Below are 13,724 nucleotides of genomic sequence, written 5' to 3' on the forward strand. Positions count from 1 at the left end.
GTTCAATCAGCCAATCATTGCAAAGGAATTTGATATTGATCAGCTTATAAAAGACTTCACTGTACCAATGTTGCGCTTATTTCTGACCAGTTCCTTCCTGCGGCCACGTAAGGACATCGATAGCAAAGGGTTAAAAAGTTTTGTCGTAAAAAAGGCTGAACTAGTTATGTGGTCCGTCTCACAGGAGGCACACAAACACGTGCGCACACGCGCACAAAGGAGGTGCCTTGGTTACTGCTCACTAGAATGCGAATTGTCATCCTATGATAACAACAACAAACACCAGGACACACGCTGACATTAATCGGAACATAATCACACTTTTGTGTTACACACACACCGACACACAACACACAGGGAGGGCTCTAACGCCTGTCTCTTTAATGTGCTAACGGCTCTTCGGAGAATTATTATAACGCGGATAGAGAGGGTCGCTCGCACACTGGAACGCGCTCTGACTGCACGGACGGTGTTTGTACACAGCGACACATTGTGCCGTCCCAGGTTCCCTCATTATCTGAGGAACAAGACGATCGAGGCTGAGCAACCGCCGATTTGTGCTGCCTTCCTACCTAACCACTTGGCCCAACACACACACACACACACACACACACACACACACACACACACACACACACACACACACACCTGTCTAACGACCACCACAGCATGTGGTCCACACACTCTTTCACATCTCCTTCCTATGTTCCACCGCTGTTTGAACTCACTGTAATATGAAACGAGAAAGACGACTGCAATCATCCCCTTACAGAAACAAAGGATTCTGGCACACCAGCACACAGACGGGCACAATCCTTTGTGTATTTCGCTCATGTGTTTGTTCTCCATCGAGTGACAGGATACAATTAGGGACAAAAAGCCCCGTGGGAGCATAATGATACCCAGCCACGGCGCTCTCTGTGGACGTGTCACTGGATACGGCACATACGAGAGGGCAAAATGTAGCATGTGCTAAAAGTTTGGAATGTCGGAAGCTCGTTGCCGATTTCACACATCTGTGCATTTTTTGGCATGGAAAACTCGGCAAAATGGCTGCTGTTTGAAGGGCCTATCGTCCATTTGAGACTTTATTTCAATGGGGACGCTGCTTATGATTATTACCAACAGCCACGCTGGGGTCTACGTGAACGCGTCAGACCGTTTGAAACATTCTTGGCCACAATATGATAAAACCGTTTGAAAATACTCCAAACACAAATTGTGCACACGGCGGGGCATTTGTAATATTTTTCAGCAAACGGCCACCCGCCTTCTTACATTGGCTCCCACAGCTTCTTGTCGCTTTTGAATGACGTTGGGGGGATTTAGGGGGGTTGAATTTCAAGGGCAGACGTCATTCTCGAGCGTCATTTACCCTCTACCCATTTTGGCTCCTGAGCGGCCGAGGACCATGTCGATCAATTCGGCCTGGCTTTAGTCGTATCCCAATGCGATCAGACGATTCAACAAAGTGGTTGAAAGGGGATTGAATGGAGTTAATGTGAAAGAGAAATAGTAAGTATGAGACAGAGGATGCTCTTCCGTTATGCTGTTTAGCCCAATAATGCGGGAGATGCCTGTTCAGTGACTCAGCGGAGGTGTGATGGAGAAGAAGAGAGGACAGAAGTTGTCACTCCAGTCTGTCACCTTGCTGCCTGCCACTCTGGTCAATATAACAGGACTCAGAGCCAACAGATGCACACACTTCTTTCTCCAGTCAGTCATCAGAGTGGATTATTTTAGTAATGAGTGAGAACTGGCCTGCCAGGCACACACTGCTCACTACTTGACGTGTAGGTGAACAACAACCATAAAGAGCAGTGATGAAAGAAAAAACAGAATCCTCAATGGAAATGCTTGGGTGAAAGTACACAATAGGAACAGCAAAACACTGTTCGAAAGTGGCCACTGGACAGGTTCATGCTACAGCGTATAACCGAGTAAGCTAAATATCAGGAAATGGAAGCGAATACATAAGTGGGGGGACCAGGTAAAGCTGTAGGAGCTGTTCGATTGCATTGAGAAAGGCAGCGAATCCTGTGAACAGATGAAATGAAAGAGCGGAATGAAGTATTAAATAATATGCAAAATGTCAGATCATTGTTTGAGGAGCTGTAGTCTTTGAGCAACAAGAGCAGTAGGTGAATTATAACTATAGGGATATAGAATAGTCTTAAGATGCTGTAATGATATTTAGAAATAATTTGATGAATCCTGCTATAAGTCAGACAAACTTGTAGATACAAGCCTATCTCGTGTATTGTAGGTACATGCGTTAAATTAATTCATTTATTTGTGTGAATAAAATCAGGTAGCAGCCAAGTAACAAATACACCTTACAGCAGCTCCATTAATCGGCTACTATTTTCACTATTGATTAATTTGTCTTTTCTTGCAGAAAAAAAATGTGATATCAGGCACTTAAATGACCGTTTTGGACTTCTTTAAATAAAAACTGTAATTTTTTCTGATTGGTGGAAAAAAAACGAATGGAAAAAGTGCAACACATTATACAAAAAAATAGATACCCCCATCAAGAAGCAGCTGTACAAATGAATGAATCCAATGTTTAGCTAAATGGAAAACGGATATATATTCCCATCCATCTTTGGACTTTTGCAACCACGCTATCACAGCGAGGCTGACAGATTGCGATAAATGGCTTAAGTTTAAGCATTCAATACGGGTTGTAGCGAGGACTGGAATAAAGCCAGCAGATTTGCAAAATGTTTTACACGCCGCATTTTCCCCTTTTGTCTCGTGATTCTTGTCTGTAGTACACAGATTTGACTGAAGAATAATTAAAACTTGGAAAGTTATGGCCACCTACCGCTGCTTTCTCTTGTTGAAGTGCCTGCGCAGCAAAACGTGCTACATGGCTGATGATCGGCGCAAAGTTGGTCGGGCCGTAGAAACGAATGTGAGGGAGACAGGCGGAGTAGGCCTCGGCGATACCCTCCACACCTGCACAGAGAAACGCACAGATTGAATATGAATATCCATGAAAATGGATGAGATGTGATGAGGGCAGATGAGAAACATCTCCAAACTCACGTGAGATATTTTCCACCGACTAATGCAAATCATTGTTTCACATCAGCAGTTCTATTTTCCATTCTGATCAGCTTAGCCAGACAACCAGACAATTAGACGCGTGAATGAGTCTATTTTCCTCCTTATTCAGTCAAGTGTGTGTTTTATTGTTCTTGTTTTGAAGGGAACTGGGAAGCAGACATTTCAGCTTCAATATTGGTTCCAGTTATTTTATTTTAATTTGAAACGTGTTCTCTTCATTATGTAGCTGTAATGCTGTCTTACGTATTTTGTAGAGGAGCAGTTTAAAAAGCTTAAAAAGAAAGGACGTTTGTGGAGGCACATGCTTTAATAACAACATGCTGTACATCTACGAAGCATAAACTCCTGCCTCCGTCAGGCTGAAATATGTGTGGCACATCTATTTTCCGGGTCTCACAGTTGTTCGAGTCATTTGCATTCGTCAATTAACACATTTGCGCATTTCAAATGCTTATGTTGCGTTAACTGAATTAAAAGGGAGTGCTCACTTTGTGGTTTCTTTGAAATAAGGTGTAAGATACTGTTGATTTACAGATCTGTTGAAATGCAGAGAGGATGTAGGAAAATAAATATTTGTCACAGTATATATTTAAAAGTGACTTTTTACCTCCAAGCCGCTAAGTGAGGCTCCTCATCATAACAAAGGTAACATCTAATTAGCCTACAATCTTTTCCAACATGGCTACATTTGTTAAGCATGCTGGCGTCTTCATTTGCTAGATCACGAAACAAAACATACAGACATACAGTCTTTTTTTCACTTCATCAGGTGAATGTTATTTAATGGAATGTTGTAAGACTCACGCAACAATATCATTTAATGTCTTTACTCCCACCCCAGTTTTCTATAAAGACAGATCAATGCTGCTGGGGTGATATATGTTGTAGGCCAACCCAGATGTACTTATTCCCTCAAATAAAAAAAGCTAGTGGGATTTGGAGAGTTACAAAAAGTCAGCCATGTGGGAAGTTTCTGTACACTTTGAAAAAAATATAATTGCCAGACATAAAAAGCTAATGTTGGACTAGAAAATTGTATAAGAGTAGGTTCAATGTAGGGACGTCCCCACAAAGCTAAAGGCAGACCAGTGTTCAACGTGTTAATGTGTCCCTGCAGCCCCAGTACTCCCATTTAGTCGTTTGCTAGGGACCACCTTTCTTAAGACAAGTAAAAGCTTCAAAATTCCCAAGAGGGGTATTCTGGGTACTGGAGCATTTCATATCATAGATATGAAAACCATAAAATCAAGTTGTGTTAAACAGAGACCTTATTTCGGTCTTTTCACTAAACACGTAAAAAGAAACCCATTAACAGAAGTCAAAATATGCAAATCTTTTTCTGGGTTTTGGGACTCATTCCTGCAGCACTTTAGTGGACCATGTTGTGTTATTGGAATGTGCATCTGGATATAAAGTGAACATGCACTCTGGCAAGCAAGAAGGTCCTGGGTTCGATTCCGCCCAGTGGCCTTTCTGTGTGGAGTCTGCATGTTCTCCCCGTGTCTGCGTGGGTTCTCTCCGGGTTCTCCGGCTTCCTCCCACAGTCCAAAGACATGCTCTGGGGATCAGGTTAATTGGGGACTTTAAATTGCCCGTAGATGTGTGAATGTGAGTGTGAATGGTTGTTTGTCTCTGTGTTGCCCTGCGATTGGCTGGCGACCAATCCAGGATGTACCCTGTCTATCGCCCGAAGTTGGCTGGGATGGACTCCAGCCCCCCCGCGACCCTGTGTGCAGGATAAGCGGTTTGACGATGGATGGATGGATGGATGTACTCTGGATACAGTGCATTCATATTTTCACCTATAGCTGCAAGGTCCTGTGCACTAACTCACCTGAGCAGAAGGGGTTGGTGGGGTCAAAGTTGATGGCAAATTCGTGTGACACCTGAAAAGACAAGAAACCCATTAAACAAATGGTATATTCTTCTTTCACTACACTGTAGAATATTGTTCGCGGAGATACTCTCCACCGCTCCAAAACTCTCGTTCTCTCTCTCTCTGTGTAATGTTCTCTTTCCTTTGTCCTTTTCATCAGCTCATTGCCATGGCAACACAGATGGGTTGACAATTGCGTAATCATGTGAATATGCATGTGTAATGCTTGCAGTTTTACCCGTGTGTGTGTGTGTGTGTTTAAGTTCACACACAACAAACCATCCACCTCTCTCTGTGTCACACACATACATAAAGTACTGTACACATGTATATGTATCACTATACTATACATATTTGTGTCTAGCACACATGCATAGACACACACAACATTAACAACACTAACAACAACACAAACAAACATATACACACATACCTTCCAGTCCGGAGGGAGTTGAGCTCCGAATCCCAGGGCAGGAAACATTTTGTCGCTGAGGTAGAAACCATGACAACAGATGAAAACGTTAGTTAAACCATTTTCCCTTTTTTCTCATCCAAATTCAACCAGCTGGATTTAGATGGCAGAGGAAATCCAGTGACCTTTTGAACAAAGAAGCGAGCAAAAAAAAAATAGCTAAGAGCTGTGAGTAAGAGCTGTCAGCGATGATGTCAGATTGCTTCTCACTAAGAGAAGCGCCCTCTTTCTCAAGGGAAGGATACAGAAAAAAGGATGTTATCTTGTTTTACTCTCTGTTAGGACGAGAACATATTTACATTACCTCACAAAACGCCATAAAAATCTAATGTGGTCGTCAGTATGTTCTCAGAGACACAAACTTGGACTTCATTTTGAACAAAAATTAAAAATAGATGGCTGCTTGTCAGTAGACGATTTCCTAATTTGTCAATCCAGCGACAAAAATTCCACTGACAAATTGAACATTTTTCCTGGATTCACAACTGTGGAGGTTGCGACTTAAGGGGTGCCAAGTAGTTAGGAATCCTCTTCTTGGCGCGACCCACCCTGTGCAACGTCCAGGGGCTTGGACAGGTGTCCTACTCCGCCACGGAGCTACAGACCTGATTGGTTGCGGTCTATGTCCTCACCAATAGGCTTTCACAACTGTTGTTGTCTAATCTCAACCAATCGTCTCTTCCTCAAACAGCTACACAGGGCGGGTTGCGATGAAGAAGAGTGGGATTTATTATTACACGGCGCGGTCACATGGGAATTCATCGTCCATTTTATTCTAAATGAGAAATTTTACCCAAATGAAAATCATTGAAACTAGCGATTGAGAACCGTAACCTCATGATTAACTGAGGTAATTGTTGGAAAAATGCCATAATGTTCCACTTTAGTACGACGGAGACGTCTGTGCTCTTTCAGAGGCACATGGTGTTCCGGGTCATCGGATAATCAAGATGTTTTGTGCTTCGATGTTTAATCTTGTGGTGCCAAAGATGATCGTCCGAGGTCGACTGCCATCATTTCAGCATCTTCCAACTATGTAGACTTGGCGCATGACTTGCATGTGTGTCAAACATTAAATATCCTGTTTTGATGATTTTACACGGGTGTCGAGTGAGACTTTTTCTAACAGTAATGAATCAAGTAAAAAGTAGGGTAATTTTATCTCGTACCCTTTTATAATCAGACTTCCGTTTGCATCTGTGGGGTCACTTCTTGCTGTGCATTTGAAAGAATGCAAGTTTAAAATGCTTCTGCATTGGGCTAACTTTAAAGCCCGGGACGCCATCGACTACAGATCCATGCATTTACTCTCCTACAATCCAATTGTACTCAAACCAGTTTGAACTGAATGTAAAGAGATGTTTGAGTAATGGCGTCTTGGGCAGAAAATAAAGTTGTGTGTTGCAATCTGAGCTTCATTCTGCTTTGTAATATATCCGTATATATCAGTGTCCATATTTTAGTTTTTACTATAATAACAGATTATTACTACTGGAGCTTACTTTTTTTAGATAACTGACTTAATAGAAGAAGATACTCACGTATCATAGTCCTGTATAATTTGTCCCACAGCTAAAATGGCAGCGAGATACTCGTTGCTGCCCAGTGGGTTGATGTAGTGGAGGGAGGACGGCTCTCGAGGGTTCCCATTAGATGCAGTGAAGTCTATACCGACCTGTGGAAATACAGAGAAGAGGCACATTCAAAATCATGTTAGAAACCTGTTGTGGTGTCATACTTTAATTAGCTCAAGATACTGGTGTGGGTCATAATCGGTTTTGTTTTTTCCTCCTCCTCCACAAATAACAAAGCAAAATCACCTCAATAATGGAGCGTCAATGAGAAAACAAACAGCTGCAAACACACAGGACTGAATGTACGATTTCTCTTTTGACATCAGATAGAAACGTCTCAGGAGAAGCCAAGCTTTATTGTTTTCCTTCTTTGCGGTCAACTCACATGGGAATGTTGAGGACAAAAGGATTGATCTGGTTACAAGATAAGCTGTTTGATTTCTAACATTTGATTTGGTTTGACTACTTTCCATTGTGATGGAAAATGACTGAGACCAAGAATGAAGTTATATTAGTCAGAGGAAAAGTACCAGAAGGGGAATCATTAGAAGCTAGAGGATTGACCCTCAATTCATGAAGGGCCATCATAATAAAGTATATCGACCATAACTTCTACAGGACTGGTGTCAATTATTGATCCGCTTGCCAGTTGATCATCTGTAGAGAACTGAATTTCAAAGGCTTCTGTGAAGTTTTATGACCCTCTACCCTTGCGTTGGCTTTTTCATTGTATAATGATGTGCTCACTGCACAAACCGCCTCTAATTGCAAGAATAAACGCATAAACATCGTTTGGGGTTTTCACAATCTTTATTTCTACCATCTCCCCAGGACTCAAAGGCAAACTTTGACCCTGATTCGTCATTTTCACCACAACATTCGCTAATGTTGGATGAGGAATGTAATGGTTGCTCTCAATGTGACGGAGTCGGATACTCAATCTTCAGATTTATTCCTTGCAGGACGGAGATACGTAATTCTGTTGTCTATGTTCGTCATTCTTTGTAAACTTGACATTTTAGATATTTTTCCAGTGAGATATTATTGACTTTATATAAAGTGACATTTTTGACTGAAATGATTGAGCTAGGTCATATTTAAGATGTTATATTCTACGTTGGTTGTGAGTTTACAGAAAACACGGAAATGCAAAGCTAATGTACAATCAACACTTTCTATTTGTATCTATTGCTAACACATATTGCCATTTGCGGATTTTCTTCATGCTGATATGTTTTAATAAGTCTGAGGTGAAACATCTCATTATCTTAGAGTGAGAGAAGTGTTTATTTTGATAAAAAGTCAGCAGGGACGCACCTTGTCTGAGTGCCATTTGCTATGATTTACTAGATATTGCAATTTGCTTTACAACCCTACAAGTGCACATGCTGCTGCTGTTGCTTTTACAGTTTAGACTTTCAACCAAGTGAATTAATTTTACGTATTACACATTCTAATTTTACTCTTAAAGATCACCAATACGCACGGCTGTAAATATTGAAAATATTGTAGCGCAGCTGTGTCTAACAATGATAAGATGTCCCTTGAACCACACCGATGACCACATACTGTACATCCAAAGAGAAACGCATGATCCCAAAATACACAGGCAGAAACACACACACGCCCCCATGGAGTCACACAGCCAAACATTACACGCGATTGAGAGTGACAAGAATATCCTCAGGCAGTGAATAGCGGCCTGCGTGCTGACAAGAACCCAACCCAGAAACTCTGCCTCCTTCCATTCGGCTTAAGGATGATCTAAAGCATCTCCTTCTTTCTTATTTAGTTTGGAGATATAACACGGCAATGTTCTGGTTCTACGGGGACAACACCCGAGGAAAGAAAGAAGCGGGAACAGAGCAAAGGTATTAGATCATTGCGGGAAAGGAAATTGGGCAAATGAAGTAAAGAATGGAAGGAGAGAGAGAGAGAGGAAACATACAGAACAACAGGAGCAGCCGGAGGGACGGACACAGAGATGCAGTGCGACAGAAATAGGGTGTTGCTAGATACTTAGTACAGCATGTGTGTTAAATAAAACACATGTGGCATTCTACACAAACTCTAGGGCAAGAAAATCCCTCTCGCCATTCCTGAGAGAACGCCTTCACAAGAAGGGACCGGATGCAGTGTCAGTCCAGCCTAAATTAACGTTTAAAGACACTAGAGTCCTGTAGATTTCCTTTTACTTGTTGTGGATCATTCTCATGTATTCATGGTTGACAGAACAGTTATTCTACAACCCGCTGACAAGGTTCCAAAGCTGAAATCATTTAATGGGGGGGAGGGATGTCGAATCGGCACTTAAAGGCTCTGTTTAGGACCTCTCCTTTCTAAAACACTGCTCAAAGCAACGTATATTAAAAAGGATCTATACAGGGATATTGCAGAGGTTACTGTACAGAACAAACCAATAATTGCATTTCTGTTTTTAAATATGCAAGAATCAGCAATGAAAACAACATTAGTTGATAATGTCGATTGTGGCTCTAAATACTCCTGTAATTATCTCCTTTTTTTGTTTTTTTATCTTCAAATAAATTGTTGTCTCTAGCGCTTCAATCCATAACACTGAACTGCATGCGTGAATGTGTGTACTGCTGACGATGACATGATTGTATGTTTCATTCAATCTGGTGATTTGTTTGAGCAACTTCAATTTCGTCCATTAATTTGTTCATATTATGAAAATAAAATCATGTCTGCCAGATTTGACCGATGACGGCGGACAAACTTCTACGTCATTGTTAATCCAATGACCTTTGCGGGGAGAGATATTGTGATTTTGATGGGTGTGAATTTGACAGTGGGAGTGGCACCGTCCTGTTTCCAACGTGTTCATTGCCCCAAGCTATTAGTAATTGCTAACACAGAAATAGACACAACACAACCTGACAAACACGCAGTTTCAACGAGCGAATGCTCAGAATTAAAATGAAGACGGGGCGACGGAGCAGAATCTTATTTCTGTGCATTTCATATCATCGATGTGACAGAAAACGTCTCTGGCTGAAACACATTGGAAGGATTCCACTACTTCCGCATTACTGTCACATAATTGACGCGACGACAATCACATTGAAGTCTTGTCAGCTGTGGCTTGTCAAGTATCGGCCAATTCTCACTGCAGGACTTCTCAGGCTCATTTGCACTCAGCAGCCACGGAGCTGGATGGAGGAGAGTGTGTCGGAGTGTGAACGTTTGCTGGAGTAACTGTGTCTCACTCTAAGGTGTTTCCAGTGACGACCATGAGCTGCTGTCTTCTGCCAGACGTCTATTTATGGTTATTGACATTTGTTCTTGTGTATTATTGGGTCATGCGTTTTAAACGGAACAATAAAAATCCTATTATAGTTATAGTTCTATGCAGTGATATGAGGTATAACATTGATCCTTTTGTAATGTTTTACTGTCCCACATTGTTGGATCATATCTCAAAAAGGGACTTCGACTTTAGATAAGATAAATGTATTTGATGTTGATGTTAAAGTATATTAAGAAATGTAATTATCATATTTCATATGATAAATGAATCCTAAATTATTATTATTATTTGCAGTAAATAGTTTCCCAGATTTTTCAATCCGGTTGTGTTTTACTTTGCCACTGAAGCAAACTTTCCAAATCACAAAACAATAAAAGAATAGTTACAGAAATCTTGTGTTGTGAGTGAAGGGAAAACGTTTAAAACTGCTAAAACGGCTAATTATTGACCTTCATGTATTTTCAAAACCAACTATGATGATTGTTATTTAATGTTCATTTCCACAGCACGACTTCAGTCAGTAACACAACGTAGGACCACGACGTAAATACTCCACTTCTCACCCGCTATTCCAACGGTGTTGATTCTGCTCTGCGGGTTTTAATTAAAAGTCAACACTTCCTGCACGGATTACATAGTCACCCACTCATGAAGCAAAATCAAAAGGCATCGAAAGGCATAAACCTTTCAAAGCTTTTAATGTAAAACATAAAAAAATGAGAAATTACTTAATTGGCAGTAGTTTAGCGGTGATCAAAAAAAAAAACAAGTGACTGCAATCAATTAATGTGAGACAACCGAGGATCAAGAGACAGATGAAAAAAAGGACCATTTGTTTGAGGCACTCCGCTCAACTGGATGACATCAAACATAAGATATGAATAATATCGCAAATTCCGTTGAGACGAGTCTTCCACAAACAGCCCATCAGCAGCAGCAGGCTGTGTCTTTGTGCCGGAGTGTGTTACGGAGAAACGCTGCTCTCCCTCCTGCCCCAAGGAAAGACTTTCCCTTCCCGGGGATTAGGATTAGAGCCACGCTAAGTCTGATTGAACAGAGCAAAATGGCTCTTTCCGCATGCGTGTGTGTGTGTGTTTGTGCAAGGCGGCTCCTCGCTGGATGTGCGTGTATATAAAACTTGCGCGTGCACACATGTGGCAGTGCGTACGAGAGGGGAAGACGTCAGCGGTGAGCATCTGCGTCAGATTACGTGTGCATTGTGCGCGTCTAAATCTGTCGGCATGTGTAAACAGGGAAGGCGCGCGTTTGAAGATATTGTGTATTGGTGCGCGCACGCAGAGTAGAAACCGTGCACACGGTGCAGAGGCACGTGTGACAAAACGTCTGCGTGATGAAGATACCGCGTGTGGATTTGTGTGCCAAAATCGTGGTTTGGTAGTTTGCATGTAAAGCTGGTGAAGCGTGTTTTAGTGAAAGCAGCTGTGTGACGAGGATGTTATATGTCTGTGCTTACATGTGTGTGTGTGTAAAGGGTTAGGGTTAGTTTGTAAGCATAATGTAAGAGGAATCTGTGTTAAGACTGAATTAGGTGTGTGTGTGTGTGTGTGTGTGTGTGTGTGTGTGTGTGTGTGTGTGTGTGTGTGTGTGTGTGTGTGTGTCCATCAGTGAAAGAGCTGCAGGTCTGTGACAAAAGGCAAAGATTTTGAGGGAGCAGTGAGGATTTAAGAACGTCCCGTTCTGCCTTAAATATGCTATTGAAAGTCTGAACATGAACATAAATTAATAGAATAAAAAAAAAGCCTCTGAAGCGAGAGTTCTTTGGTCTCAATAGAACAGGCAAATATTCCCATTGCACTGGAATTGTGATCCTAAATACAATCAAAGTCCTGGGACAAACAATCTGCCAAAAACTCCCAACACCCGTTCTACAAATTCTACAATATTTACCACCTAATGTCCTTACATTTCAAGGGCCATCACTGTTGGACAAAGTCAATACTCCACACTGGTTTTAAACTGGTCATCACCAGCTGACCACATGGACCAAAGGAATTACTACCGAATTTAAGTGGGATCAGTTGGCATTTAGCTGTGATTAACCAATCATTGGATTGGGGATTAATTAGAGCAGATAAATGCGAAATGTAATCCATGTCATTTTCGCACCAACCTCTTTAAATGCCGTCTCTTGCTCACAGTGCACCGACATGCACACTGCTCCGTTGAGAGACATCCACAGCATGGCTCTAGGGTTGCAATAAATGGGCGATTCCTGTTTAACTGTTCAATTGTCCTTTTTGTTTTTGTATGTCTCATTAATTTAAATAACAAAAATTACTTACTCAAATAAGTTAAAATAAGAAATCACTAATTGATCCCGATGCCAACAATGTCATCAACAGCAAAAAGTGTGTGCAAAACCTTTTGCTTTAAAGCCACATTTCTAAAGTTTTAATAAGGTGGAAATCGCAGGCTGTCATCGACGCTTGTCTAGATCTGTGTGTGTGTGTGTGTGTGTGTTTGCAGTCAACCTCCACGCAACGACTCTGTTGTACGATCTGGTGCATGGTTCTAGCTTGCAAAGCTGGGCAACTGTTGCAGAGATAGAGAAAAGACAGAAAAAGATGGACGCTGTGCACATATGTAGCATGTAGCTGGGAGTCTGTGTGCTACGGGAACAGTGAGACGGGTGATTGTATTTTGTAGAAAACCCATTGACACAACTTGCCGCATGTGTGAATGTCTGTGATTGGCTGGTACAAATCAGGACTCACCTAGTGACACACACAGTCTCTCCTATCAGCAGACCAAAATATAGTATAGTGGTGAAATATCTTTCTTTTTCTGTCTCCATACGTTAATCTTAATTTATTTGACATTTCAAAAAGCACATTTTGCACATTCATAGCTTTTTTTCTCCTTTTGATCTTTCACAACACCCCATTACCCTTCTCCTCTCTACACCACTCATTCATTTTGTCCCTCACATTTTTCCTTTCAGTATGTAAATTAACATCATCCAACTGTAACCCCAGGAGATGAAAATAGAAAATTTGCTTTTTCAAAAGCGAGGCATGCAGAAACATGTATCGCATTACCACGTCATCGCAGATGTAATAAAAACCGGCAGGCTAATATAATACTTACCGTGAACATCAGCTGGCATCCTCCAAGTATGTAGTCCAGAAAAGTGTAGTCCCTTGTAATCTAGAAACACCAGTCGGAAGAGTAAGAAAACACTTATTTTAAGAAGTATGAATGTTCAACATCAGCTGAAATGTCATGTGGATCTCACCAGCTTTAAATACTATTAATTGTGCTCCAAATATATGTTGTTATCCATTTGCATGAAGGGATAGTTTACTTTTTTGAAGTGGGTTTGTATGAGTATTTATACAGAGCAGATTCATTGGCATTATTTGAGCAACGGTCAGTGATTCCATTTAAAAGCAAAAATTAAGGAAAAGGGCAAAGATGTGATAAAAGGCGCATAGC

The 13,724-nt window shown here is 41.3% G+C and overlaps 1 protein-coding gene across 2 annotated transcripts in view; it reads right to left on the bottom strand.

Moving 5' to 3' along the window:
• LOC120809049 (copine-2) overlaps positions 1–13,724 on the bottom strand; it is a 41,070-nt gene that overhangs the window by 10,885 nt on the left and 16,461 nt on the right. For both annotated transcript variants that reach the window (XM_078082595.1, XM_078082596.1), the window contains 5 exons: positions 13,377–13,436; positions 6,965–7,098; positions 5,385–5,439; positions 4,910–4,961; positions 2,831–2,964 (listed from right to left, as the gene is read on the bottom strand). In XM_078082595.1, coding sequence (XP_077938721.1) covers positions 2,831–2,964; positions 4,910–4,961; positions 5,385–5,439; positions 6,965–7,098; positions 13,377–13,436 — 435 coding nt within the window. The remainder of the gene's footprint in view (positions 1–2,830; positions 2,965–4,909; positions 4,962–5,384; positions 5,440–6,964; positions 7,099–13,376; positions 13,437–13,724) is intronic.

This window comes from Gasterosteus aculeatus, chromosome X (assembly GCF_964276395.1).
Source record: "Gasterosteus aculeatus chromosome X, fGasAcu3.hap1.1, whole genome shotgun sequence".
NCBI classification, from domain to species: domain Eukaryota; kingdom Metazoa; phylum Chordata; class Actinopteri; order Perciformes; family Gasterosteidae; genus Gasterosteus; species Gasterosteus aculeatus.